This window comes from Colobus angolensis, unplaced genomic scaffold, assembly GCF_000951035.1.
Source record: "Colobus angolensis palliatus isolate OR3802 unplaced genomic scaffold, Cang.pa_1.0 Scaffold24, whole genome shotgun sequence".
Lineage (NCBI taxonomy): Eukaryota > Metazoa > Chordata > Mammalia > Primates > Cercopithecidae > Colobus > Colobus angolensis.
The window spans coordinates 11,019,584-11,045,590 of record NW_012115599.1 but is presented as its reverse complement, the minus strand read 5'-3'; the positions used below and the strand labels follow the sequence as shown (position 1 = coordinate 11,045,590).

The following is a 26,007-nucleotide window of genomic DNA, read 5'->3' as shown; positions in this document are numbered from 1 at the left end:
CTCTTACAATTTTACCCAGGGCCGATGCTAACATGTAAATAAACAGACAAGTGAATAAACAAAGGGGTGTTTATATAAGAAAAACAAATAAAAATGCTTGTGTAACACATCACACATACCACACAGCCTGAAGGAGCCCAGGAGGGGCATCTCTTTGGGGATGTCCTAAAGAGACAGGGTGGGCACCGCCCTCCTGGAGGGAGGCGGGCTTGGAAGCCCTTCACTGCTGTAGGAGCATTTGGGGAGGGAGGTGTCCACCGATAACCATCACAGAGGTTTTGCAACTGAATGTTGCAGCTGAGGACTGGGCAGAGCCTGCCTCCTTGGGCATGGCCCTGTGTCGGGGAGCAGTGAATGCGCCCTGGTGTACCATGGATGGGCAGAGGGCTGAGGATCCTGTGCCTGAGATGAATCTAGCCAATAAATGAAGCCAGCGGGGGTCTCACAGGATCAGGACCCTGCTCACACACCGGGGGGCCGTCTGCATCTCATCCTGGGGCCCCTTTCCAACCTTTGGGGCTGCCTCCTGGCGGAGCTTAACAGGCCGAGGCAGCTTCCTGAGCAGCCTGAGGTTGCTCCAGCTGGGTAGAGACGGCCACATTCCAAGCTCCAGGGTGGCAGGGAAGCTGGGCAGGGAGTTCCTACAGGGAGCGGCAGCCCAGGCTCGGGCAGGCAAGCACTGAAGGGTGGTTCCTCCTTCCGCGGAAAGCCAGAGGCCGAGGAGATGGAAGAACAGGTGTTCAAGGGGGACCCGGATACCCCTCACTCCATCTCCTTCTCGGGCAGTGGATTCCTCTCCTTCTACCAGGCCGGGGCCGTGGATGCCCTGCGGGACCTGGCGCCCCGGATGCTGGAAACAGCCCACCGCTTCGCGGGGACATCGGCGGGTGCTGTGATCGCGGCCCTGGCCATCTGCGGGATTGAAATGGGTAAGACCTGTGTTCTGGGTCCCCTGGGAAGTCTCTTGGGGAATTCCACAGAGACAGAAGAAGCCTGAGGGAGGCTGGGGATGCTTTGGGGGACAAAGCCAGGCCTGGGTGGCAGGAAGGGAAGGGAAGAGCTGGTTGGAGTAGGACAGCAGCAGCTGTGACATTTGAAGTTTGGGGTCTGCAAGTCCCCAGTCTCTGACCTGCAGGGTGAGCCTGGACCCCTGTCCCTCTCCCTCAGTGCCCTTACCTGTGAGATGCTCTGTCTCCCAGCGCCTGGGAGAGTGAAGGGCAGTATCTCCCTCAAACATTGAACATGGTGCTGTCAGAAGCTACACCGCAGCACAATCATACATTGGGATTCAGTGTTGCTCCTGCCTGGCCTCTTTCAAAATGAACATACCCTTGGGAGAGGCAACTCTTCAAATCTCTATCACCCTGATTGGAATGTATTGTCCACCATTTCCAGGTGGCTGGAAAGACAAACGCCCCGAGGCTGGAAGGGTAGACAGGAGAGAGCCCAGAGTGGGAGAAGAATAGGAAGGGGTGGGGAGAAAATATAGAAGCTCTCACTTCACCTTCTGCCCAGCCGGTCCAGGAGCCCCAATGAGAAGGACTGCTACACTGCTCACCCGGAGAGAGAAACTGTCCCAGGCAGCAGATGCGTCTAGCAGCCCCGAGGAACAGGCCCAACAGCCTAGTGGGCTACCTTGGAGGGGCATTTATTCATTTACGGAGCTCCTGTTCTAGACGGGGCCATGTTCCAGGCACTGAGGACAAAGTCCCTGCCCTTCTGGAGCAGAAATTCTAGAGAAAAAAACAGATAATAAACATCGAAACAAGGCATCTTCTAGGATAAAGTCGGGAAGTGATATGATCCATGAATAAAATTAAAGCAGGAAAGGGACTGAGAATAAAATGGAGACTATTTTAGGAAGGTGGTCAGGGAAGCCTTTCTGAGGAGGTAGCATTCAAGCCTAGAGCTGGGTATGGTGACAGAACAAGCTACTGGGAGCTCCTGAAAAGGAGAATTCCTGGTGAAGGAGCAGCCACAAAGCCTGTAGTGTGGAAAAGGTGGTGGGAGGTCAACACGGGCCAGGTCGTGTGGCCTTAGTGGCAAGCTCTGATCTCACCTAAGAGAGGGAGCACAGGCGGCTGTGACAGCAGGTGGAGAGGGGCAGAGAGCGTGAGCTCCTCACGTGGGATCCCAGCTCTGCCGTTTCATGATGCATGCCCAAAGCAAGTTATTGAACGTTCTGCGCCTCTGTTTCTCTATCTAGAAAAGGGAGATCCTAGTTGCGCCTGGTTCCCGGCATTGTTATAGCAGCTGTCTCCAGCGTTTTTGACACCAGGGACTGGTTTTGTGGAAGACGATTTTTCCACACACCAGGGTTGGTGGGGGATGGTTTCAGAATGATTCAAGCGTATTGCATTTGTTGTGCAGTTTACTTCTATTATCATTACATTTTAATATATAATGAAATAATTATACAACTCACCATAAGGTAGAATCAGAGCCCTGAGCTTGTTTTCCTGCAAGTAGACAGTCCCACCTGAGGGTGACGGGAGCCAGTGACAGATCATCAGGCATTAGATTCTCATAAGGAGTGCGCAACCTAGATCCCTCCCATGCACAGTTCACTAGAGGGTTCATGCTCCTATGAGAATCTGGTGCTGCCACTGATCTGACAGGAGGTGGAGCTCAGGCGGTAACGTGAGCAATGGGGAGCCACCGTAAATACAGATGAAGCTTCCCCTGCTGCTTACCTCCGGCTGTGCAGCCTGGTTCCTAATAGGCCACGGACCTGGGGCCATGGCTTGGGGGTTGGGAACCCCTGGTTATAGGATTGGCTGAGCTAATATGAATCCCTGCTTAGAACAATACCTGGCACATGGCAAGTGTTCGGAATGTGGCAACCATCTGATTAGGCTTCTTAAGATCTCTGACCAATGGGCAGAGTGTGTTTGAGGGAGCAAGGTGGAAACTAGATGAGGGAAGAGATTGGGTTCAGGATGTGCTTTGAAAGTAGAGGCCATGAGACTTGCTGGAGGGCCAGCTGGGCTGTGTGAGGAAGAGGCTGCAGATAATAGCCTCCTCCCAGCCCAAGCAGGGTACTTCCTGGCTGGGGACCTCTATGCTGGGTGGAAAGTCTTTATTTTAAAGAATAATAGTAATGCCCATTCACTGAGTACCTCTAATATATAAGATTTTTTTTCTTTTTAATATCTCACAAGTAATAAACACATTTTTCTCACAGGACAAAATTCAAACAATGTGAAAATGTATAGAGTAAAAGTAGAAAGTAGAAAGAGGCCAGGCGCGGTGGCTCATGCCTGTAATCCCGGCACTTTGGAAGGCTGAGACAGGTGAATCAGGAGTTCAAGACCAACCTGGCCAAATGGCAAAACCCCTTCTCTACTAAAAAAATACAAAAATTAGCCAGGCGTGGTGGTGCACACCTGTAGTCCCAGCTACCCGGGAGGCTGAGGTGGGAGATTGCTTGAACCCCAGAGGCGGAGGTTGCAGTGAGATCGTGCTGCTACACTCCAATTAAGGTAACAAAGCCAGACTCTGTCTCCAATAAATAAATAAATAAATAAATAAATAAATAAATAAATAAAAAAAAAAAAGAAAAAAAACAAACAAAGAAAAAAAAGACAGCCAACAACAAATCCAAAACACACAAACGCACAAAAACCGAGCAAAGAAGACCTGAACAACAGGGAAACACAAAACACCACAACGGCACAAACGAAAAAACACAAAAACCACAACAAACACACAGAAGCAAACAAGGACAAAAACCGAAACAACGCATAAACAGACCAGAACCACACACAAACGCAACGCAGCTGCGCAACGAACCCAACACGCCCACCCAGAAGTAAGCATAAAAGACAAAAAAAGAGCACACCAGCCCAGGCCAGCAACCCAAGGAAACCAACACACAAAGAAACCAAAACAAGAACAGCCCAGAAATCAAGCACAACACGACAAAACACAGAAAAACACAAACACAAAAAAAAAAAAAAAAAACAGGTGAAAACTGTTATGATCCCCATTTTACAGAGGAGGAAACTGAGTCACAGAAAATTTAAATAACTTGTCTACAGTCACACGGATGCACTTGGTAAAGCTAGAATTTGAACCCAGTCTGGCCAGAGTCTACATTCTTATCCTTTAAATTGCCCTGCTTAACGATGCAATGTTAAGGGGTGCAGAGGCAGGGTCGGGGAGTCTCTCTGAGCGGGTGGAATTTCCACACAGAGCTAAAGTGGGTAAGAGAATGAGCCCAAGAATATCTTGGGGACAGCATTCTATGTAAAGCAAAAGTCCCTTCGTTAGTTAGAAGCCTAAAAGGAACCAGGGCTAGGTCTCCAGTTTTTCTTCAAGTCTCTGTATTCCTATGCCACAGTACAGTTAGTCATTTTATTGATGGATATGACCAATTTCCTTGTTGTTACAACCATGCTTGTTTGTGTCTCCCATGCTCACATGGAATGTATATCATTCTAGGGTATTTGTGTCATTAACTTTGTTATTGACTTTGATGAGTTACTCTCCAAAGCAGTTGTACCAATTTAATCACAAGCAGCAGATATGAGTTCTAATTTCCCCACAATGTCACACTTGAAAATCTTATGCCAATCTAAGAAATGTGAAATTGTATCTCATCTACTGTATTTAATCTACCTATCCTGATTGCTAGTGATGTTCAGCATCCCCACGTACTTATTGACCACTGACGTTTCCTCTTCTGCAACTTGCCTGCTCACCCAGCTACTACCAGCTCAATTGGACTACCAGTAGTCCCAGCTACTACCTACATTTCCCTGCTTTTTCCTACTGAGTTATCTTTTTTCTTTAATGTGTAGATGTTCTTTGTATTTTCTGTACACTTATCATTCACCAGTTATCACAATGCACCTCTCTTTTCCCACTCTATTTCTTGTATTTTTATTTTGCTTTGATGTCTTTAGTTACTCAGATTTTAATTTTAATACTGTCAAATGTATCCATCTTTTAACCTTACAATTTGGGTTTTGTTTTGTTTTTGAGACTGGGTCTCATTCTCTCACCCACATCAGAGTGCAGTGGCACATTCATGGCTCACTGCAGCCTCGAACTCCCAGGCTCAAGTGATCCTCCTGCATCAGCCTCCTGAGTAGCTGGGACCACAGGTGCATGCCACCACGCCCGGCTAATTTTAAAAATTTTTTCATAAAGTCAGGGTCTCACTATGTTGCCCAGGCTGGTCTTGAACTCCTGGGTTCAAGCGATCCTCCCTCCTCAGCCTCCCAAAGTGCAAGGGTTACAGGTGTAAACCACTGCACCTGGCCATCCTCTTATATAATATGTGTTATAAAATATCTTTATTACAATTATTTCTTCTACATTGTCTTTAAAAAGTTTTAAAGTTTTCATATTTAGGTTAATTCCTCAGGAATTCATTTTGTTGATGGTTGAGGTAGAGATCTAATTTTTAAATTGTTTTGCCATGTGATAGCCAATTAGAGGCTATCTCGACACTTACTTGAAATGCTGCATCTGGAATGTTCAAGTGTCTCTTCTATTCTGTTGGCTCATTTGTCTATTTCTGTTTTAATCATTATAGTCTTATAATAAGGGATTCGTCACCTATGACAAGCAATCTCCTCCTTTTCCTCCTCCTTTTTTCTTCTTCAAATATTGCCTCCATTATGTTTGGCCCTTTCCCCGCCCCATGTGAAAAGCTCTGCTGGGCTTTTGACTGAAATTGCATCTTCCCATTTATAAATACAGTTGATCTTTCTATTCTGGTCTTTTATTTGTCCTTCAGTAAAGATTTTGTGTGTTTTATTAGATTTATTTTTCCCTTGTGGTTTTATTTTTTATTGCTATGGGAAATGGGATCTTTTTTTTACCTATAGCATTTTCTTTCTTTCTTTTTTTTTTTTTTCTTTTGAGACAGAGTGTTGCTCCGTTGCCCAGGCTGGCATGCAGTGGTGTGATCTCAGCTCATTGCAATCTCTGCCTCCTGGGTTCAAGAGATTCTTCTGCCTCAGCCTCCTGAGTAACTGGGCTTACAGGCACCCCTCACCACACCCAGTTAATTTTTGTATTTTTAGTAGAGACAGGGTTTCACCATATTGGTCAGGCTGGTCTCGAACTCCTCACCTTAAGTAATCCACCCACCTTAGCCTCCCAAAGTGCTGGGATTACAGGCATAAGCCACCGCACCCAGCTAGCATTTTCTGAGGCCCTCCTCAAGGTCATGTCCCTACTTTTGTAGCCAGCTTGGGGCTTTTCTGTCCTGAGATCCTGTGTTTTTTTCCTGTGAAAGCTGAGGTGGCAGAGGTGCATCTTCTGGCATGTATGCCCAGTTTTGCGACCAGGCCAGTTCAAGTCACATGCAAATGTTTGTAAAAGCACTTAACACAGTGCCTGGTTTTTACCAGAGAGGTGGTAACCTTCATTAATCCATTCATTCACCTAGGAGGGGTGGTCTCCGTGATTGCCACTGGGGGGTCCAGAGTTTCCAATCTTGTCAGAAGTGGGGTTGGAAACATGCCTTGAAGCTGCATTTGCATAATTTTGAAAAATAAAATGTTTCTTACTGAAGAATAGTGATTTGGCAGACTTAAAACCCTACTCCCACTTAAGCTACTTCTTGGCACCTTTCTCCCCATAAAAAACTAGCAAGCCAGTCTGTCCCTCCGTCCTTCCCTTCCTCCCTTCCTCCCTCCCCCTCTTCCTTCCTTCTTTCCTCCCTTCCTTCCTCCCTTCCTTCCTTCCTTCCTTCCTCCCTCCCTTCCTTCCTTTCTTCTGTGTTAGTTGAGCATATACTAGGCCCTGCAGAGGATGTGAAGAAATAACACAAAATGAAACTCTGATCTTGCTATAAGGAGCTTACAGTCCACTCAAACTTAAAGGCAGCTACCAAATAGTTATAATGCAAGAAAGTTCCAATTGAGCCTGGTGCGGTGGCTCACACCTGTAATCCCAGCACTTTGGGAGGCCGAGGCAGGTGGATCACGAGGTCAGGAGATCGAGACCATCCTGGCTAACACAGTGAAACCCCGTCTGTACCAAAAATACAAAAAATTAGTGGGGCGTGGTGTCGGGCGCCTATAGTCCCAGCTACTCAGGAGGCTGAGGCAGGAGAATGGCGTGAACCCGTGAGGCAGAGCTTACAGTGAGCTGAGATCCAGCCATTGCACTGCAGCCTGGGCGACAGAGCAAGACTCCATCTCAAAAAAAGAAAAAAAAAAAGAAAGAAAAAAAGAAAGTTGCAACTGAATGTTAGAGAATTATAAGGCATAGGAGTGCAGAGGGATGGAGAAAACACTTCCAAACATGGAAGGCCTCATAGAAGTGGCATTTGGGCTAGTCCGTGCTTGAAAGGTGAGTAGAAGTTGGACAGGTAGAGACAGGTTGGGCAGGAATCAAGGCTTCCAGCAAGGACATAGCATGACAACACAACAAAGCCACGCAGTGGGGAAACGTGATGCCTCCAGAGCATGGTAAACAGTGCAAGTCAACTGACGTCGGGAATTGAAAGGTGTAGCCTCTGCTGTGGTCCAAGTGCCCCCTGCCATGTCTGCACTCCAGCTAGTCAGAAAGGGAAATGGGAAGGGCACAGTCCTTTAGAGCAGGACTTGGAGGTGACATATGTCCTGTCAGCTACATCCCATGGATTGGAATTTAGTCATATGGTCACACCTGACTGCAAGAGAACCTAGGAAATGTAGACTTTATTTTGGGAGGCCATGTGGCCAGCTAAAAATCGGAGGTTCAATTACGAAAGAAGAAGGGGAGAATGGGTATTGGGGACAACTGGCAGTCTGCGTTGCAACAACCATAATCAATGGCATGAGGATCCTCGAGAAACTCTGCCCCTGCCTGAGACCAAGAGGAAGACTTCATAATCACAAAGTTGGCCAGGTGCCGTGGCTCGTGCCTGTGAGCCCAGAATTTTGGGAGGCTGAGGTGGGAGAATTGCTTAGGGCCAAAAGTTTGAGGCCAGCCTGGGCAACAAAGTGAGACCCTGTTTCTACAAAAAGTAAAATAATTAGCCAGGTGTGGTGGCTTATCCCTACAGTCCTACCTACTCAGGAGGCTGAGGTGGGAGGATCCCTTGAGCCCAGGAGTCTGAGGCTGCAATGAACTACAGTTGTGCCACACTGCACTCCACCCTGGGCGACAGAGGGAGATCATGTCTCTAAAAACAAACAAACAAACAAACAATCACAAAGTCAAGTCCAGTTTGTTGTCTGGGAAAAGGCTCAGCTCTGGCCCACCAGCAGCTGCCCTTCTGGCAGTGGGAGCATGAGAGCTTCGGTCTTGCAGCAAGGGGCCTGGGCAGTGTACCATGGCACCTACTGTGTCCCCTGCCTAGAATGATCCTCTGCCCCCCTTTCAGAGAGAAAACCTTCTCCCCAGACACCATCCCATTTTACCCCACTCCATCTCTCTTTTCCATGATGTCCAGTTTGCCCGTAAAATCTGTCCACCTATTCTAGCATTTGATGTTGTACAGTTTTAACTGTTACAGATACGGTGTCTCATTTCATCAACTAGGTTGGTTGGGCAATCTGAGATCTTGTGGGTCCTATGGCTCCCACAAACTGCTCATAAAACAAGAGCTCCTTGATAAACTCCTGGTGTTTGCTGGCTATTGGCCAGTGTGACACTGAATGTGTCTTTGCAATTTGTATTTTGTAGTTTCCCTGGCTCTTGGATGATTTTCTGTGGTTATGGATATGGATAATGCTAGGATATTACAGTGTCAAGGTCAGCAAGTCCAACTCCCTCATTTTACAGGTAATTGTATTTAGACCCTGGGAGAGAAAGTGACTAGTTGGAGACAGACCTCACTTAGGTCAATAGTTTCCAAACTGTGTTCCAGGGATCCGTGGGGTTCTGCAGCTGGGGAGGAAAAGCAGGGGACAGACACATCGGAAGCCCTGGCTGCACTAGTACAGCCCTGCTGTTGTCCATCTCATACGTGGGGGATCTTTCTAAAATTATATTTGAAGAAAATCTTTCAGTAATTTCTTTTAAAGTTTGAGAATCGCTGTTTGAGCCCGGTTCCCACAAGATGCAGACAAGGAGGTTGAGGATCAGATTTTGGCTGAATTACAGTGATGAAATAGATGATTCATTTGCTCATTCATTCTAGGTCCTGGGGATCTGGCAGTGAACAAAGCAGTGAATGTTCACCCTCATGAAACTGACATTCTCTTGGTGAAATTAAAACATAGAAAATTAAACATATAAAAAAGGCCAGCATGCATGCTCAAAGGAGAAGATAAAGCAGGGAAAGGATGGGAGAGTGACACAAGGGCACAGTGTTGGGTGGGCTGGCCTGTGAAGGCCCCTCTGAGGTGGATGAAGCTAGGAGAGAGCCACGTGCACTGAGGGAAGAGAGTTCCAGGCTGAGAGGTCTGCAGGGGTAGTTACCCCCCGGTGCAAACATTGTTCTCAGAATCAGCTTGTGTTCTCAGAAAGGGAGGTGGCTTGTCCCTCTGGACAGGAAACAGGCTTCAAAGGGATCTTGCAAAACACATGAGAGATCCAGAGGAGCCATATGTTTTGCCCCCTGCCCCGCAAATGTGTGCACAACAGGACCCAGCACAACTGCTCCCGTGGAGGCAGAGCACTGGAGAAGTATTTTGATTGGCCTCCCACACCCAGGCCAGTGCTACCTTTGGCAGCTCCTGCCCATCCAATAACTGAAATTCTCCTGGGGTCCTGGAGCTGAGGCTGGCTGGTTATTGTCATTGATAGGTGGCTCAAGGTGTATTCTGGTCCACTGGGACTGGCACTGGGCTTCCTCTGTGAGAACCTCGCTTTAGTAACTCCTTTCCTTGGTCACTCATGCACCCATCTTTGTCACTCAGTTGAGGAATGAGACATGGTCAGGATTGGTGGAGAATACAGTTCCCAGGAAGGAGGCGGGCTGGGGCTGAACTTCCAACTCTGCCCCTGAGTTCCGTGGGTTTTTGGCTGGCCAGGGACCCATCTTGCCCTTGGTTTTGCCATCTGTAACTTGGATAATTGGAAACACATCCCTTGGACATTATGGTGAAAGACAAAAGAAGTCATGGATGCATTCCTGGCCCAGTGCTTGGCAAATATTAGTCACAAAATAAGTCTTTGAAGAATGAATATTGAATGAATGGATGAATACGTGAAAAGAAAATTACCTTGAAATAGAAAAGCATAGATAAAGCAGCACTTTCCAAACTCAAGAATGTCCCAGAGAACGAATTAAACTTTATTAAAACAAAAGGCCGGGTGTGGTGGCTCATGCCTGTAATCCCAGCACTTTGGGAGACAGAGGCGGGCGGATCACGAGTTCAGGAGATCAAGACCATCCCAGCCAACATGGTGAAACCCCGTCTCTACTAAAATCCAAAAATTAGCATGGTGGCATGTGTCTGTAGTCCTAGCTACTCAGGAGGCTGAGGCAGGAGAAATGCTTGAACCCGGGAGGCAGAGGTTGCAGTGAACCAAGATTGTACCACTGCACTGCAGCCTGGCGACACAGTGAGACTCCGTCTCAAAAAGAAAAAAAACAAAAAACAAACAAAAACAAAGATGACTGGAATCCAGCCTGGTCTGAGCAATGTTTTTCATGGTAATCGTGAGCTCATCTGCACAAGGGCTTGGTATTTCTGCGGGAATTCTGTGTGACCCCAGGAGTGGAAGGACCCATCTCAGCTAGTCTGCACTGGCTCTGGCCAAACACCCTAGGATTATTGCTGACTTGGGAACACTTTTCATGTTAATTACTCTGTAGGTTGTATCAATTCAAGCTCTAAACCACATGTAATACAGATTTGGGTCTTCCATTTTTATGGGAGACTGTGTTTTTTCACCCAGATCCCTGTGCAGACACAAGCCACTGGCACCTTGCAATACCCCAGCAGCCTTTGGAGGGTGCTAGCTTTAAGCAGAGGTCTCAGTTTCACCCAGCCCAAGAATGCAGTCCCTGTCCCTGCCAGTTTCTGGTCTGGTAACAGTCCCCGCAGTTACCACATCATCAGTTTTCCTTCTCATGTCACTGACTTTCAGTTCCCTCTTCATTTCTTCTTTCTTGTGAGTTCAACCATGTCTTACAACTTTGTTTTATATTTTATTTAATATTGCGCTTTTTATTGTTATAGTTGTTGTTTTTGTTGTTTGCGACAGGGTCTCTCTCTGTCACCTAGGCTGGAGTGCAGAGGTGCCATCATAACTCACTGTAACCTCGAATTCCTGGGCTCAAGCGATCCTCCTGCTTCAGCCTCCTGAGTAGTTGGGACTAGAAGCACGTGCCACCATGTCTGGCTAAGTTTTTAATTTTTTTGTAGAGACAGGGTCTCACTATGTTACCCACACTGGTCTTGAACTCCTGGCCTCAATCGATCCACCTGCCTCCGGCTCCCACAGTGCTGGGATTACAGGCATGAGCCAAAGCACCTGATCTCTTGTTTCTGAAGCTGGAGAGGTTCCTCTTTAGCTCAGCCCACCATACTACTGGAGCTGGAAGTTCCTTAAGACCTGAATGAGAACCTCCATTTTTCCCTGTTGCAGGTGTGTAGGTGAGTGTGAGTGGGTGTGTACGTGTATATGTTGCCCAGATGTAACTTGGATTTCAGTCCTGGCTGCTGGGTACACTTTCAGAATCAAAATGTCTTCATTAAAAATCACTCCAAAAATTAGTTATCTGAGATGGCAGTGTTTTCTCTAAAAAGGTATTCTGCTCAAATTCGCATCCTAGTGTCTTTCGAATAACAGCTATTTACCAAGCACTTAGAATGTGCCAGGTCCCGTGCTAAGTGCTTCATATGCATCATTTACTCTAATCCCCTCACAATCCTATGAAGCAGATACTATATTTATATTCACTTTACAAATGAGGAAACAGGGATTTAGAGAGATTAGATGATTTTCCCAGGTTTATACAACAGAGCCAAGACTGGTATTTCTCTAAATGTCTACATTCTACATCCTCTCTAATCATGATTTCAGAAATTGCTTTGCAAGAAACATGACAGCTTTCTTGTTACACTCCATGGGTCAAGCAATTATTTATACATTGGTTAAGAAAGTGAGATCAGGCCGGGTGCAGTGACTCATGCCTGTAATCCCAGCACTTTGGGAGGCCAAGGCAAGTGGATCACCTGAGGTCAGGAGTTTGAGACTAGCCTGGCCAACATGGTGAAACCCTGTCTCTACTAAAAATACAAAAAATTAGCCAGGCATGGTGGCAGGCACCTATAATCCCAGCTACTCAGGAGGCTGAGGCAGGAGAATCACTTGAACCCAGGAGGTGGGGAGGTTGCAGTGAGCTGAAATCGTGCCATTGCCCTCCAGCCTGGGCAATAAAAGCAAAACTCTGTTTCAAAAAAAAAAAAAGAAAGAAAAAAGAAAGAAAGTGAGATCGAATGGCATGACAAATACAAAAGGACTTTTTATACAATATTATGGAGATGGTGTCATTGTGTAGTTGTTGTTGTCACTCCCACTACCATGTTGGACCCAGTATCTTCCATCTCACTCAAAGGAACTTATGCTTTACATGTTTAAACCTCTCCATCCAAATGGGTAAAGATTCATTTCCCCCAAACAATCCCTTGGACTTTTTAGTAGAAGAACATTGAATGGAAGATCTGGTAAAGCTCTGAATGTGTTCGTTACACAGTAGAAAAAAACTGTGTAATGAACACATGTAGGTGACATATGTTAATCCATCCCCCTGGTATCAGAAGGTGCTAACTGAGCTCCTGTGAGTGCAAGACACTGTATCCCCAACAGCCTTGCTTGATCTGTGTGTATGTGTGTGTGTTATTTAATTTAATTTAAGTTTTTTGAGACAAGAGTCTAGCTCTGTTGCCCAGGCTGGAGTACAGTGGCAAGATCTCAGCTCACTGCAACCTCCACCTGCCAGGTTCAAGCAATTCTCCTGCCTCAGCCTTCTGAGTAGCTGGGATTACAAGTGCCCACCACCATGCCTGGCTAATTTTTGTGTTTTTAGTAGAGACGTGGTTTCACCATCTTGGCCAGGCTGGTCTTGAACCCCAACCTCGTGATCCACCTGCCTTGGCCTCCCAAAGTGCTGGGATTACAGGCGTGAGCCACTGCACCCGACTTGATCTGTTTTGTTTTGTTTTGTTTTGTTTTTGAGACGGAGTCTCGCTCTGTCGCCCAGGCTGGAGTCCAGTGGTGCACTCTCCACTCACTGCAAGCTCCGCACCCCAGGTTCATGCCATTCTCCTGCCTCAGCCTCCCGTGGAGCTGGGACTACAGGTGCCCGCCACCACGCCCGGCTAATTTTTGTATTTTTTTTTTTAATAGAGACGGGGTTTCACAGTGTTAGCCAGGATGGTCGATCTGTGTTTTTAAAAATTTTAATAATAAACTTTTTATTTTGGAATAATGTCAGCTTCACAGAAAAGTTGCTAAAATAGTACAAAGTTCTGCATATCCTTCACCCAGTCTCCCCTAGTGTTAACATCTTACATAACCATGGTCCATTTGCCAACACTAAGACATTAATATTGGTACATTCCTATTAACTATACTGTAGACTTATTAGAATGTCACCAGTTTTTCTACTAATGTCTCTTTTCTGTCCCAGAATCCAATCCAGGATTCCACACTGCATTTGGTGGATCCATTTTTAAACCCACTCACTTAGTATTAAAATAGCATTGTTTTATTTGCTTCACTTTGGGCTCAAATTCAAGAAAGACAGTTGAGCTCTTTTTCCAATTCTAGGGGGAAGACAGCCAAACAAATGGTAAATAAACCTCCAGACTTTTTTGGTTCCCCTGAGTTAGGAGTTCACCCTTGAATCCTGTGGGTAACCCAACTCTGTAATCATGAAATCAACACGTAAGGAAGAGTCTCCTCAGTTGGGCGTGATGGTGCACCTGTAGCCCCAGCTACTCAGGAGGCTGAGGCAGGAGGATCACTTGAGCCCAGGAGTTCAAGTCCAGCCTGGGCAATGTAGTGAGACCCTATCTCTAAAAAAAATTAAGAAAGAAAAAACAGAAAAAGAAAGAATCTCCTGCTATGCCCTAACTCAGAGTCTAGTATGCATCCCTATGGGAGCACAAGTTAGCAGCAGGGTTGACAGAGCACACAGCCTGTGGTTTGCCCCGCCAGACCTGAAGTCCAGCTGAGTCTTAGGACTAGGGGTGACTCAGCTCACAGCTGTGGCACCATCCCAGTGTCGCCTTGGTAGTGCAGGGAGCATCTACAGGGCAGGAGAGGCCACAGCCTAGATGGGAGGCAGTATTAATTCCTACCTTGGAGCAGGATCCCAAAAGGACTTCTGGGTCCACCAAAGAAAACAGAGAAAAGAGCAGGGGTAATGGCCCTGAATACATGATCATTTCCAGGGAACTTTCTAGATGCATTCCCTCTCTGCCTGTTTCACCTCAGGGTGATCAGTAAGAACCTGCAGTGGGATGTTGGAGGTTGTGCCTGAATTCTGGGGGGAAAAGCTCATAGTGGGGTGAGGGCTGAGGCCCCAGGCCCTCTACCTGAGGGCAAGCAAAGAGTCCTGTGGACACCTTGCTAGGAGCACAGGTGATGAATCAGCGGAAGATGCTTCTGTTTCCATGACGACCAGATATAAGCCAGTCTGAACTTTTAAATCCAATTCTTTAGTAAACTCTTAGGGTTAGAAGAAGGTCTATGTGGAGGATTGTTATTATCCATTAAAAACATTGTTTTGTTTGGTTTGGTTTGAAGTGCTAAATCGGTCAGAGTTGTTTTGCTGTTGGCGAAAGCCTATAATGCATTCAGGACAGAGAGAAAAATGTGAGTTTTCACATACATTCTCGTTCTACTTCTGCAAACAGAAACTGTGTGACCTAGGTCCCAGGGTATGTCCCTCCTTTATCCATCCATCCATCTAACCAACCATCCAACCATCCATCCACTCATCCATCCATCCGGCCGATATTTATTGAGCCTCACCTTTTTCCTGGGCGGGATTTCTTACCTGTAAAATGTGAGAATTCGTTGGGACTCCTATTTCTGACCTAGGATCCCAGAATCTTAGGAATCTCAGGGCAGTGTTTTGGGGGCTACCTTCCTAGGGAGGGTGGGGTGATGGGACAGAGTATCAGAACAGCCTCAACCCAGAACAGCCACATTTTTTGTTGTTTTATATATTGAGTTTCCACTTAAGATTTCTTTTGAACAAAGGCTCCCTAACTGAAAACTCACTGCCCCAAAGGGTCTCTGTAAACCTTCCAGTAGTGGCACTGTAGCTTCAAGCCAAACTGTTTTTCAATCAATACCCCTGCAGTGTAGGGCATAGAAATAAAATGGTAAATAAACCAGGGTCACTGCTCCTCGGAGGCTGGCTGTCACTGTGAAAATAAACTGAGATAATAGGTGGGAAAGCCTGCTTAGGGAAACGATTGTTGTTAAGATGATAACAATTATTATTATTACGTTGGGGTCGGGTATTCAAGATATACCCACAGGAAAATGCAGATTACAATTCAGTCTGCAATTAGGGACCAGATAGGAGCAGCCAGTTCTCAGGTGCTCCATGCTGGGATTCTGAGCATTCGTCCGCGCCTCCCCAGGGGCTGCTGCGCCCCCTGCTCCCCGCGCGCCCACCACGCACGCTGCTCTGGGAGCAGGGCCGGCGGCGGCGCCTGGCAGTGATTGGCTGAACCGGAGGTTGTTGCTAGGCTACCAGTGTGCCCTGAGCCTGGGGCCCCGCAGTCCCATCCTCTGTGGCGGATCCATCCCTCACTGCAGACCTAATTGCGGCCCCCTGTGAATGGCATCCTCAGCAGCTTAAATTATCAGCCCCAAGAGCCCGTCTTTCTATGATTTTTCATTTAGCAAGAGGCCACATGGAGATGGGGAAGAGAAGCCTTCTGTTTTCATCCTCTGGGTCATCTTGAATAGCGACTTCTCTCTCTGGGCCTCAGTATCCCGCTTCAGGTCTAGAGTTCGTTCATTTATCCATTATTCATGCCTGCGTGCATGTTTCTTAAGTGCCGACCGTATTCCAGGCACTATATTGAGTGCTAGAGACAAAGGAATGAACAAGACAGAGACCATCCTTGCCCTCGTGTAGGGGGGAGCATTATCCACCTAAACAAATAAACACATGTACAATTATCCCTTTTCTTCCCCTTTGATGATTTTTCTAGCCCCTCTTTCCCCCTACTATATCTGTAGGATCCCCCAAGTTGACAGGAGAGGGAGTGTTCTCCCAGTCAGGCCTACACTATTCTGAAACTGGGGCGCACCCTCTCGCTCCACGCTCGTATTTTGCTCTTGTGATTCCACACTTGAGCCTGACCACAGCTTGATAAGGATGTGGGGGCTGGGATCACTGTCTTCTGTTCAGATGAGTAGGCTGAGAGTCCGAAACATCCAAACGACCTTGTCACATAAGGAATGATTGCCATACCCAATGTTTGAGCATTTACTGTATGCAGGCACTTTAAAAGCTGTCTGCCTTTTCATAATCCAGTAAGGTAGGTATTCTTAGACTAATTTTACAGGCAACAAAGTTGAGGATGAAAGATGTTATTTAAGTGGCCAGTGATGATCTAGATAGCATGTGGTGAAGCTGGGATTTGAACCAAATCTGCCTGGCTCCAAAGCCTAAGCTCTTTCCAAGAAATGGATGTGGTCACGGAAAGACTCTCTGATCAGCTGAGCACAGTGGCTCATGCCTGTAACCCCTGCACTTTGGGAGGCTGAGGTGGGAGGATTGCTTGAGCTAGGGAGTTTGAGACCAGCCTGAGCAACAGGGCTAGAGACCCTGTTTCTACAAAATAAAAAGAATTATCCGGTATGGTGGCACACGCCTGTAGTTCCAGCTACTCAGGAGGCTGAGGTGGGAGGATGCTTTGAGGAGCCTGGGCAACAGAGTGAGACCCTGTCTCTAAAAAAAATTTAAATTAAACTAAAAAAAGAAAGACTCTCTGAGTGGCCGAAACTTGGAAATATATCTTCCAAGTGCCCTTCAAAAATCTCCCGGTCTCAACATCTTTTACATTTTATTTTTTAGAGGCAGGGTCTCACTCTGTCATCCAGGCTGGAGTGCAGTGGTGCAATCATGGCTTACTGCAGCCTTGACCTCCCGGACTCAAGTGATCTTCCCACCTCAGCCTCCTAAGTAGCTGGGACGACAGCAGCATGCCACCATGCCTGGCTAATTTTATTATTATTATTATTTTTGTAAAGATAGGGGTCTTGCTATGTCGCCAGAGCTGGTCTCAAACTCCTGGGCTCAAGTGATCCTCGCATCTCACCTTCCCAATGTGCTGGGATTACAGGCATGAACCACCATACCCAGCATTGACCCAGCATCTTTTTTATTTATTTTTCTTAGCCCATTAGACTCATAAAATCTGGTGAGCTGACCACACTAATCAATATTGTTAACTCTGCTGCCTATCCATCTATCTGGGATGATCTTGCCTTCAAGCTTTTATTAGGTAATTAAGTCAAGTAGCTCTTCCTTGGGGGCATCTCCATTGCTCTCAGGTTTTTGTATTCCTTTGTTCACATACTGAGAGGCTTGATGGGCATAGAGTATGGCCCATCTCTGCCCTGGAGGAATTTCCAGCCCTCAGGGGAGGTTTCTGAAGACCTTCCTATGGGCAAAGCTCAGTGATAGGCTATTGTCAGAGAAGGAGGAGAACTAGATTTGCCCTCAGAGAAACCCCTCCTCTGAGCAGAAGTGGATGTGCCTAGGGTGGGCTGAGGGGTGGGAACAGTCAACCTTGAGTACCCTGATCAGGACACACTGGGTCTGCAGTGCTGCTTCTAATAATCTTGTTGTGGTTAGTATGGGACTCTGTGTCTCAGAGCCTGGCAGCATGCAGCTCGGAAGGAGGCCTTTAAATGGGAGAAAGTGCTGGAAAATATGGTAATACATAAAGAAGTAAGCTAAATTTATCCCCTCTCTCAGCACCCAGCAATTGCTGTGCTTAACACTTAACTTTCTACCAGCATAGATTTGTTTAACCAGCTTAGTTGCTGGGCGAGAGAGAAAGGAGAGAGATAGACAGAGACAGAGACAAAGAGAGACACAGAGAAAGACAGCCAGAGACTTTGAAGACAGACAGGAACACACACACATACACACCCACCCCCCTACACACACACCTGGAGAGAACTAAGAAGATGCAGAGCTAATAGTATCTTTTGGTGTGTGGCTTCAGCCAGCAGCAGCAGAGCTAGACTGAGAGAATCAGACAACTTCCTGCCCTCTTCCTCCCAGGCTACATGACTGGCTAGAGCATTGCTAATTTCCAGATAGCACCATTTTCCGATGTCAGTACTTTGGAATGTCGACACTGTTTCCATTATTTTGTCCAATATTTTGTTCCTGTCACCCACTCCCACCACTGAATAGGTGAGTTGACTGTAGATGAATAATATACTAAAGCCACCATTAAAGTAAGCATTATAAGACTTTAAATATGCATGCCTTTGACCTAGCATTCTCACTTCTAGGAATTTACCCTAAGGAAAATAAGTATATGGATAAAGAAGCTAGCATGAGATTGTTCATTGCATCATTTATTTAGAAAAGCAATGAAACAAACTAAATAGCCAACCACTCTTGGTTTCCTTATCAATAAGTAATGGTATAACCTTACAACAGCTTTCCATACTGCTTTTAATATTAGAGTATAGGCTGGGTGCAGTGGTTCATGCCTATAATCCCAGCACTTTGGGAGACCAAAGTGGGAGGATTGCTTGAGACCAGGAGTTCAAGAACAGCCTGGGCAACATAATGAGACCCTATTTTTACAAAAATAAAAAAATTAGCTGGGTGTGGTGGCACATGCCTGTAATCCCAGCTACTCAGGAGGCTGAGGTGAGAGGATTGCTTGAGACAGGCATTCCAGGGTGCAGTGAGCTATCATGGTGTCCAGTTTGGGTGACAGAACAAAATTTATTTGAAAAAACAAATTCGGTTATAAATCAATATTTGTTGACCTGGAAAAACATTCACAACAGATTAGGTGAAAGAAGCAAATTACAAATAGTATGTATTGTATGACCCTTTATAAGTATGAATAAAAATAAAATATATAGTTTAAGGAGACAGACCAAATGTTAGTCACTAGGAGGAGGGATTCCAAGACATTTTAATTTTTTTTTCTGCTTATCTGCATTTTTAAAAGTTTTTCCATAACGAGCATGTCTGATTTTTGTAATAAGAACAAATTTCCTTGCTTCCCTCCCAGGGGTGGCTTCTGCTGGGAGATCAGGCGTTCCTGGCTCCCAGGCATCATGAGAAAAGCCATTGACCCTTGCAAGGTGTTAAGCTGCTCACTAAGAATTCCCTGCCCCGGCTTGACTCCCCATCCCAGCTGGTCTTATGGGCGAGACCTCAGTGATCCAACACCTTGGTATCCAAATGAGCAGTTGCTGCATCACCTGTGAGTGGGTTAGCCTCTGCCCTCCCTTGAGGGCAGACACTGTTTACCACTGTTGGCACATGGTAAGTCTAACCTTACTAAAACTGTAGGGCCTTTCTGCCTCCCAGGAGCACCCTCCCCTGTAGGAGGGTGACAGCTATGATGCTCCATTGCTCAGGGCGGTCCCTACTACACATAAGCAGGTGTAATTCCGAAGGTTGAAAAAAAAAAAAAAAGGCTGTCACCATGGCAACCCAGGCTTGCTCAGCCTCTTCATTCCTGAGATCAGTCCAAATCGCAGGGAAAGAAGGTGGGGTATGGAGTCAGAAAAATCACTGCCTGGCTGCCTGATCTCAGGCAAGACACTTAGCTTCTCTCTGTGTGAGTTTCTGCATCTGTAAAATGGTGCTGAAGCTTCTTATCTTACCTCCAGGACTGGGGTGAATAATCTGTGAACTGTAAAATACAAGAGGAGTAGGGCATCCTTAGTTTTGGCTTGTCCCCAAATTGCCATGTGACTTTGGGCAAATCACTTAACCGCTCTGTGTCTCAGCTGCTCTGTTTATAAATAGGCGAGTAAGGCACACTGATTACTTCCCAGATGTATTGCGAGGTGCCTGTGAGAATCCCAGAATCTCAAAACTGGAAGGAATCTTAGCCCTATCACTCATGCAGGAATCTTTTTGATAAACTCTCTGGCAGAGGTACTTATCCAGCCTCTGCCTGGTTACCTCCCATGGCAGAAAACTCATGACCACACAGATTCCCTTGTAGCCACTGCTACATGACACTAACTATAAGAAAGTTCTTCCCTATAGTGTATTATAGCACATTTTACAAATAAATGTTGTTTAAAAAAGCAATCCTTTCCAGAGCTATTTTCACTCCTGATTTTCCCAAATGCTTGCACCGGGTAAAGATGAGCAGTGGTCAGCAAAAAGCAGGTGTGGGCTCAGCTCCAGAAGAAGCTTTTGGCTTAACGTAGTAGAAGGAGCCCACGCTCTGGGGTCATACAATCTAGGTTGAAAGGCTAACTTTATCCACTTACTAACTGGCTGACGCTGACCCTGGGAAAGTTATATTGCCTATCTGAGCCTCAGTTTCCTGATCAGTAAAAGGAAGATAGAAATACCCACCTCCTAGTATTGCTGTGGGAATTAAGCAAGTTATCCCTTCTTATTAAGCTGAGAACACAGATTTCCCTGGTGGGATTCTGGGGACTTGGGGTGGGGAACATTACACCCTCTTCTGCCACCCTGAATAGCACATCTGCCTCTGAGCGCATGGCACAGGTGAGCTTTACATACTCCATATCTCAGGGTCATCTCCCTCTCAGACCTGGACCAGGGCCATAAAGGAAAGATGACGCAATGGTTTCAAGACAAAGTTCACCTCCTCCACGCGATTCACCGGCCCAAGGCCAGCACCCCCTCCCTGCCCACAGACTCAATGGGCACTAAGCAAGTATCCCAGGGCATCACTTGGGAACAACTTCCAACTGCACCAGTGTTTTCATAGGACTCTCATACAGGATCCCAGAAATGTGGTCTGGCAGTGGACTTCCAGGCAGAGTGACAAGAAGTTGCGGAAAGCTATTTGGGGTTGGGCTAAAGTGTTCCTTTAGCTGTTGATAAGAAGGTGTCTGTCACGTAGCGACTCCTGGACAAAGGTCAGGACGCCTGGGTCCGGCTCCACCATCGCCTAGCTCTGGGCTCTCTGGAGCCAGCGACTTCCTTCTTCAGGGTCTTGCTTTCCTCATGTGCAAGACAGCAGGCCGATTCCTGGGGCTTTCCCAGCTCCCGAATTCTAGGTTTCCCCATCTGTTGGACGAGTTGCAGAAATCACCCTAGACCTCTCTTGGCCCCTGGCCACTGGGTGGCGCCGACCACCCCCTCTTCTCCGCTTCCTTTGCAGATGAGTACCTCAGAGTCCTCAATGTGGGTGTGGCTGAGGTGAAGAAATCCTTCCTGGGGCCCTTGTCCCCATCCTGCAAGATGGTGCAGATGATGAGGCAGTTTCTGTACCGGGTCCTGCCCGAGGACTCCTACAAGGTCACCACGGGAAAGCTCCATGTGAGCCTCACCCGCTTCACGGACGGGGAGAGTGTGGTGGTTTCAGAGTTCACGTCCAAGGAGGAGCTCATTGAGGCAAGGGGGCTGCGCTGGGAGGGAGGGCCAAAGAGGGGGCGTGGGAGGGCTGCTCCTGCTCTCTCTCCACCGCCCAGCCCGATGCCTCACCCATCTGCCTCACTTCCCTGGTCCTTCCCTTGCTTCTTGCCCCCAGTGTCTCCCTGTGCAAGGTGCAGTGTTAGATGAGATGGACACAGAAGCCCGGGACATACCAGGCTTGACCACCACCCTCAATGCTTCAGCCTTCACATCCGTCCTGCCCGGCCGTCTGCGCTAAGCCTAGAGCTTCACAGAGGCCCAGGTGTGACCTGCAGAGGGCCCGGGGCTCTTTCAGGGCCTTCCAGGCTGGGCTGCCCTGCGTCCTCCCTGAATTACTCCCAGTTTGTGAGAACAGTCAGGGGAGGCAGGCCCCCATGTCCCCTTTCTGCCCCCTCACTTCTAGTGGCCCTTGATAAGGGATTGAATTGCTACCAAATCAGTTATCGCTTAGAAAAGTGCATGCTAATCCTGAGTGCACTGACCTCAGCTCATTAATATGAACTTTAGTTATGAACAATGATTGCTGGAGAGGGCTGCAGATAGGTCCCATTGTCTTTCGGGACAAAGGGGTTAAGCTGCATGGCCTCCACCCCACATCTCCACTCTCCTTCCTTCCCCACATACAGGGCCTTTGCCTCCCCATCTGCATCCCATACTGGCCTGGCAGTAATCCTGGGGATGAGGGATTAACAGGCAGTGTGCATGGACACCTCCTCCACTCCTCACGGCCCCCGGGGTTTATCAGCAGCTGGTTCTTCCAGATCTGCCTCCTCACGCCCACTCCCGTTCCAATTTCATCGCCCGCTGCTGCAGTTTTCTCTCCCCGGCCCTCTCCCCCACCTTCCATTCCTACCATGCCAACCCTAGCAAACCACACACAAGCCAGACCTCTGGGCCTTCGCACCTGCTGAAACCCACTCCCTCCTGCTAGGGCACTTGCCTTCATCCCCTCCCACCCTGCCTGCACCCCTCTTGTGGAGCCACGGTGCCCATGCTCACCTCCACCAAGCCCCTGTCACCCCACTGCACCGTCACCCACTTGCTCACTCCCCCTTGTAGGGCATTCCCAAGGATGGGCCTCTCAGCCTCCTTTGCTGACACACATTAGTGGTTGTTGAATCCCACTGGATTCATGAAAGTTCAGCATCAGAAGGAACCCTGAAGCTATTGAGGACCCTGTCGCGCTTTAATGCTGGGATGTCAGGGCCAGACGGACCAAGTAGGTTACCGAGGACCCCATTAGTGAGAACCAGGCCAGGAATTGAACTCGGAGCTTTGCTTCCCAATGTGGCACCTTCGCTTAGGATTTAAGGAGGTCCGGGCTGGTGGTGGATGGCCCAGCGGCTGATAGACGAGCCGTCCCCACCCCGCCCCTGGGCCTCCGGCATCTCAGCCCTGTTCTCTCCATACAGGCCCTATACTGCAGCTGCTTCGTCCCTGTGTACTGCGGCCTCATCCCCCCGACTTACCGTGGTGTGGTGAGTGCTCCAGCATGGTGACGAGTGAACTGGGATCCAGGGGACCTCGGGTCCCTGTGACTCACACCTGGGGGAGCAGGAGGGTGGTCTCAGAATGCAGTGGGAGGACCTAGAGTTGGAGAATTTCTTGTGTTGTTACTCAGAATTCCCATTGTAGATGGCTTTCTGGGCCTTTACGATGAACTTCTCCAGCTGGGGTGGGCTCCTCTCTGGATCCGCCTACCCACTGCCGAGCCCGGCAAACCAAGGTTCCGTAGGCTTGGCAGGCTTCCCAGACTTCTCGGCACAGAGGAGATGGACCCTGAAGCGCTGGGACCTGGAACCTCAGATGATGAGGATGTTTTCTGAGGCCCTCTAGGCCAGGGCCTTACAGACTTTTATGTGCCCGTGAATCACTCGGGGTCTCGTAAAACTACGCAAGTTCTGATCCAGGCAGTCCGCGGCAGGGCCTGAGGATCCGCCCCTAACCAGCCTCAGGTGCTGCCCATGCTGCTGGTGGGTGGGCCACACTCTGAGTAGTGATGGTCTAGCTCATGCCCCTTCCTCATTTTATATGCAGAGAAAGTTAGGGCCAGAGACTAGGATTCAGGTAGTTGATGGAGCCCGTATTGCACGTCAGCCAGCCTGAGAGTTAGAGTCTCAGTATTTGTCGTCCTTCATTCATAGGTGAGAAAACAGAAGCCTCAGAAAGGACAGGGCTCATGGATGAACAGGTGGTGCGGCTGTGGCAGAGGAGCACGTCTCCTGCTTTACCCAGAGTATGGGTCCCCTGCACACAGAGCCCTGGGAGCCCCAGTCTCAGCGCCACTAAGATAGTGGAGGGAGGATCAGTGCAGGACAGAGCACCGGGCTGGGAGTCCAGAGGCCAGTGCGGACTCACCAAGTGACCAGGGGCACACCACACACCCACCAGGACCTCCATCTCCAGGCTTATCCCGAAGGGTCTTCTGGACCTTCCTTGATGGGCCCTTGAAGCTGGTACCATGTCCCATGGGCCATTTCGATGTACTCCGAGTGGGGCTAAGAACTCTGGCCCCAGGTGAGCATTTCTCACTCTGCCCTACACAGAGGTACATTGATGGGGGCTTCACAGGCATGCAGCCCTGCGCCTTCTGGACCGACGCCATCACCATCTCCACCTTCAGTGGACAGCAGGACATCTGTCCCCGGGATTGCCCCGCCATCTTCCACGACTTCCGCATGTTCAACTGCTCCTTCCAGTTCTCCCTGGAGAACATCGCCAGGATGACCCACGCATTGTTCCCCCCAGACCTGCTGGTGAGAGGCAGGAGGGGTCTGGGGAGTAGGGGGAAGTACCAGGGACTAGGGGTGGGGTTAGAGAGCCACTGGGGCCCACTCAAGTTCCATCTGAGTCTCCTCCCCTCAAATGATCCCTTAAACTTCCTCCTAGACCTGCCTATTGGCCTTGCTTCTAACTAGCTATGTGACCTTGAACAAGTGCCTTAAGCTCTTCCGGCTTCAATATTCTCCCCTGTAAAGCGAGATGATGTCAGAAGTGCTGATAGAAATATTAACTGAACCCTTCCACTCAGACAGTTCATGTACCAAAGCAAGGGTCGGCAAACTGCAGCCCACGGGCCATATCCAGCCTATGGCTTGTTTTTGTACAGCCTGTGAGCTAAGAAAGGGGTTTCCATTTTTAGAGAGTTATGGGGGAAAAAAAGAAGAAAAAGAAAAAGAACATTAGGCAGAGACTGCATGTGGCCAGCAAAGCCCAAAATAAGTATTTACTATCTGGCCTTTTACAGAAAAGGCTTTGTGGGCAATATCTCACGTAATCCTCTAGCATCCTCTGTGACCAATATTATTGCTGTCCCCATTTTGTAGATGAAGAAATTGAGGCTGTGAGAGGTGAGAGCAACACAGCCAATAAGGGGCAGCCCAGAGACCTGAACTCAGGCTCCAAACTTTGCTCTTCATATGGCCCCGATGCACCTCGTCTGGTTCTGCCATGAGCACCCAACACTTTCCTGCCCAGGGGAGGCTGAGGATCCACCATGAATAGTGTCACTCATGAACACAACATCACTGGGGCGTGTGACCAGGAATTGCTCCCCAATTCTTCTTAGCAGATAGTGAGGGATGGGACACTGGATGGGTACGTTTTGAAAAGTCCATCAAATAAAGTTCAAGAGCAATGGGAGTAGCAGCCCTGGATCGGGGGAACTGTGGCTCCCTTCATCACTGCAGCCTTGGTTATTCTCCTGGTGCCCCCGCCCCCAGATCCTGCACGATTACTACTACCGAGGGTACGAGGATGCAGTTTTGTACTTGAGGCGACTGAGTAAGTACCGGTGGGGCCCCAGACAAGGGCAGTGTTGGAGGGTAGGGACAGTTCAAACAGTAGAAGGGCTGAGTGGAGGGGTATTCCCCCCAAATTTGTGACCTGGAGACGCCCTTCACCTGGGAGAGCTGGAAATGGGGGTGGGGATCTAACAGGCTGCATTGCCCAGCCCAGACTGCTGGGTCTAGAAAATAGGATCTCCATGTAAACGGGGCTTCGGGGTAAACTAAGGGCACAGTGTCTAGGACAGTTGTACGTGTTTGTTTATGAACGTGAAAACTCTATTTAGGAAATCCAGAGTTCAGATCTCCCTGGAGAATTCCATTTTCATGTCATTTCATTCTCTTCCACTTTATTCTCTTTCCAGTAAAATAGCATTATTAAGGTAGAACTGGATGTCACTAGTTTATATTTGTGTAAGACTCTGAGTGACCAGCAAGTCACAGAGAAGAGCCTTTGCCCTGTGTAGGTTTGCAATGGTGGTCCCTCCACCTATATATTCTCTGTGCTTTATCAGGGTGGAAGAAACAATTCCAATGATATGTCTTTTATGGGCTAACTCCATGGCAAACATCTTTGTTACAAGAAATGAACAGGACTGAATGTGGTGGCTCATGCCTGTAATCTCAGCACTTTAGGAAGCCAAGGCAGGAGGATCACTTGAGCCCAGGAATTTGAGACCAGCCTAGGCAATTGTGAGACTCCCATCTCTACATGAAATTAAACAATTAACTGGG

The 26,007-nt window shown here is 48.0% G+C and overlaps 1 protein-coding gene across 2 annotated transcripts in view; it reads left to right on the top strand.

Annotated features, from left to right (window-relative positions):
* Window positions 1-724: 724 nt before the first annotated feature.
* PNPLA1 (patatin-like phospholipase domain containing 1) overlaps window positions 725-26,007 on the top strand; it is a 37,261-nt gene continuing 11,978 nt past the window's right edge. Inside the window, exons 1-5 of one of the 2 annotated variants that reach the window (XM_011945355.1) lie at window positions 725-929; window positions 21,234-21,466; window positions 22,900-22,965; window positions 24,034-24,243; window positions 25,210-25,270. In XM_011945355.1, coding sequence (XP_011800745.1) covers window positions 725-929; window positions 21,234-21,466; window positions 22,900-22,965; window positions 24,034-24,243; window positions 25,210-25,270 — 775 coding nt within the window. Of the gene's footprint in view, window positions 930-21,233; window positions 21,467-22,899; window positions 22,966-24,009; window positions 24,244-25,209; window positions 25,271-26,007 lie in introns of those variants that run through there. The other variant, XM_011945357.1, reaches the window with a different exon arrangement.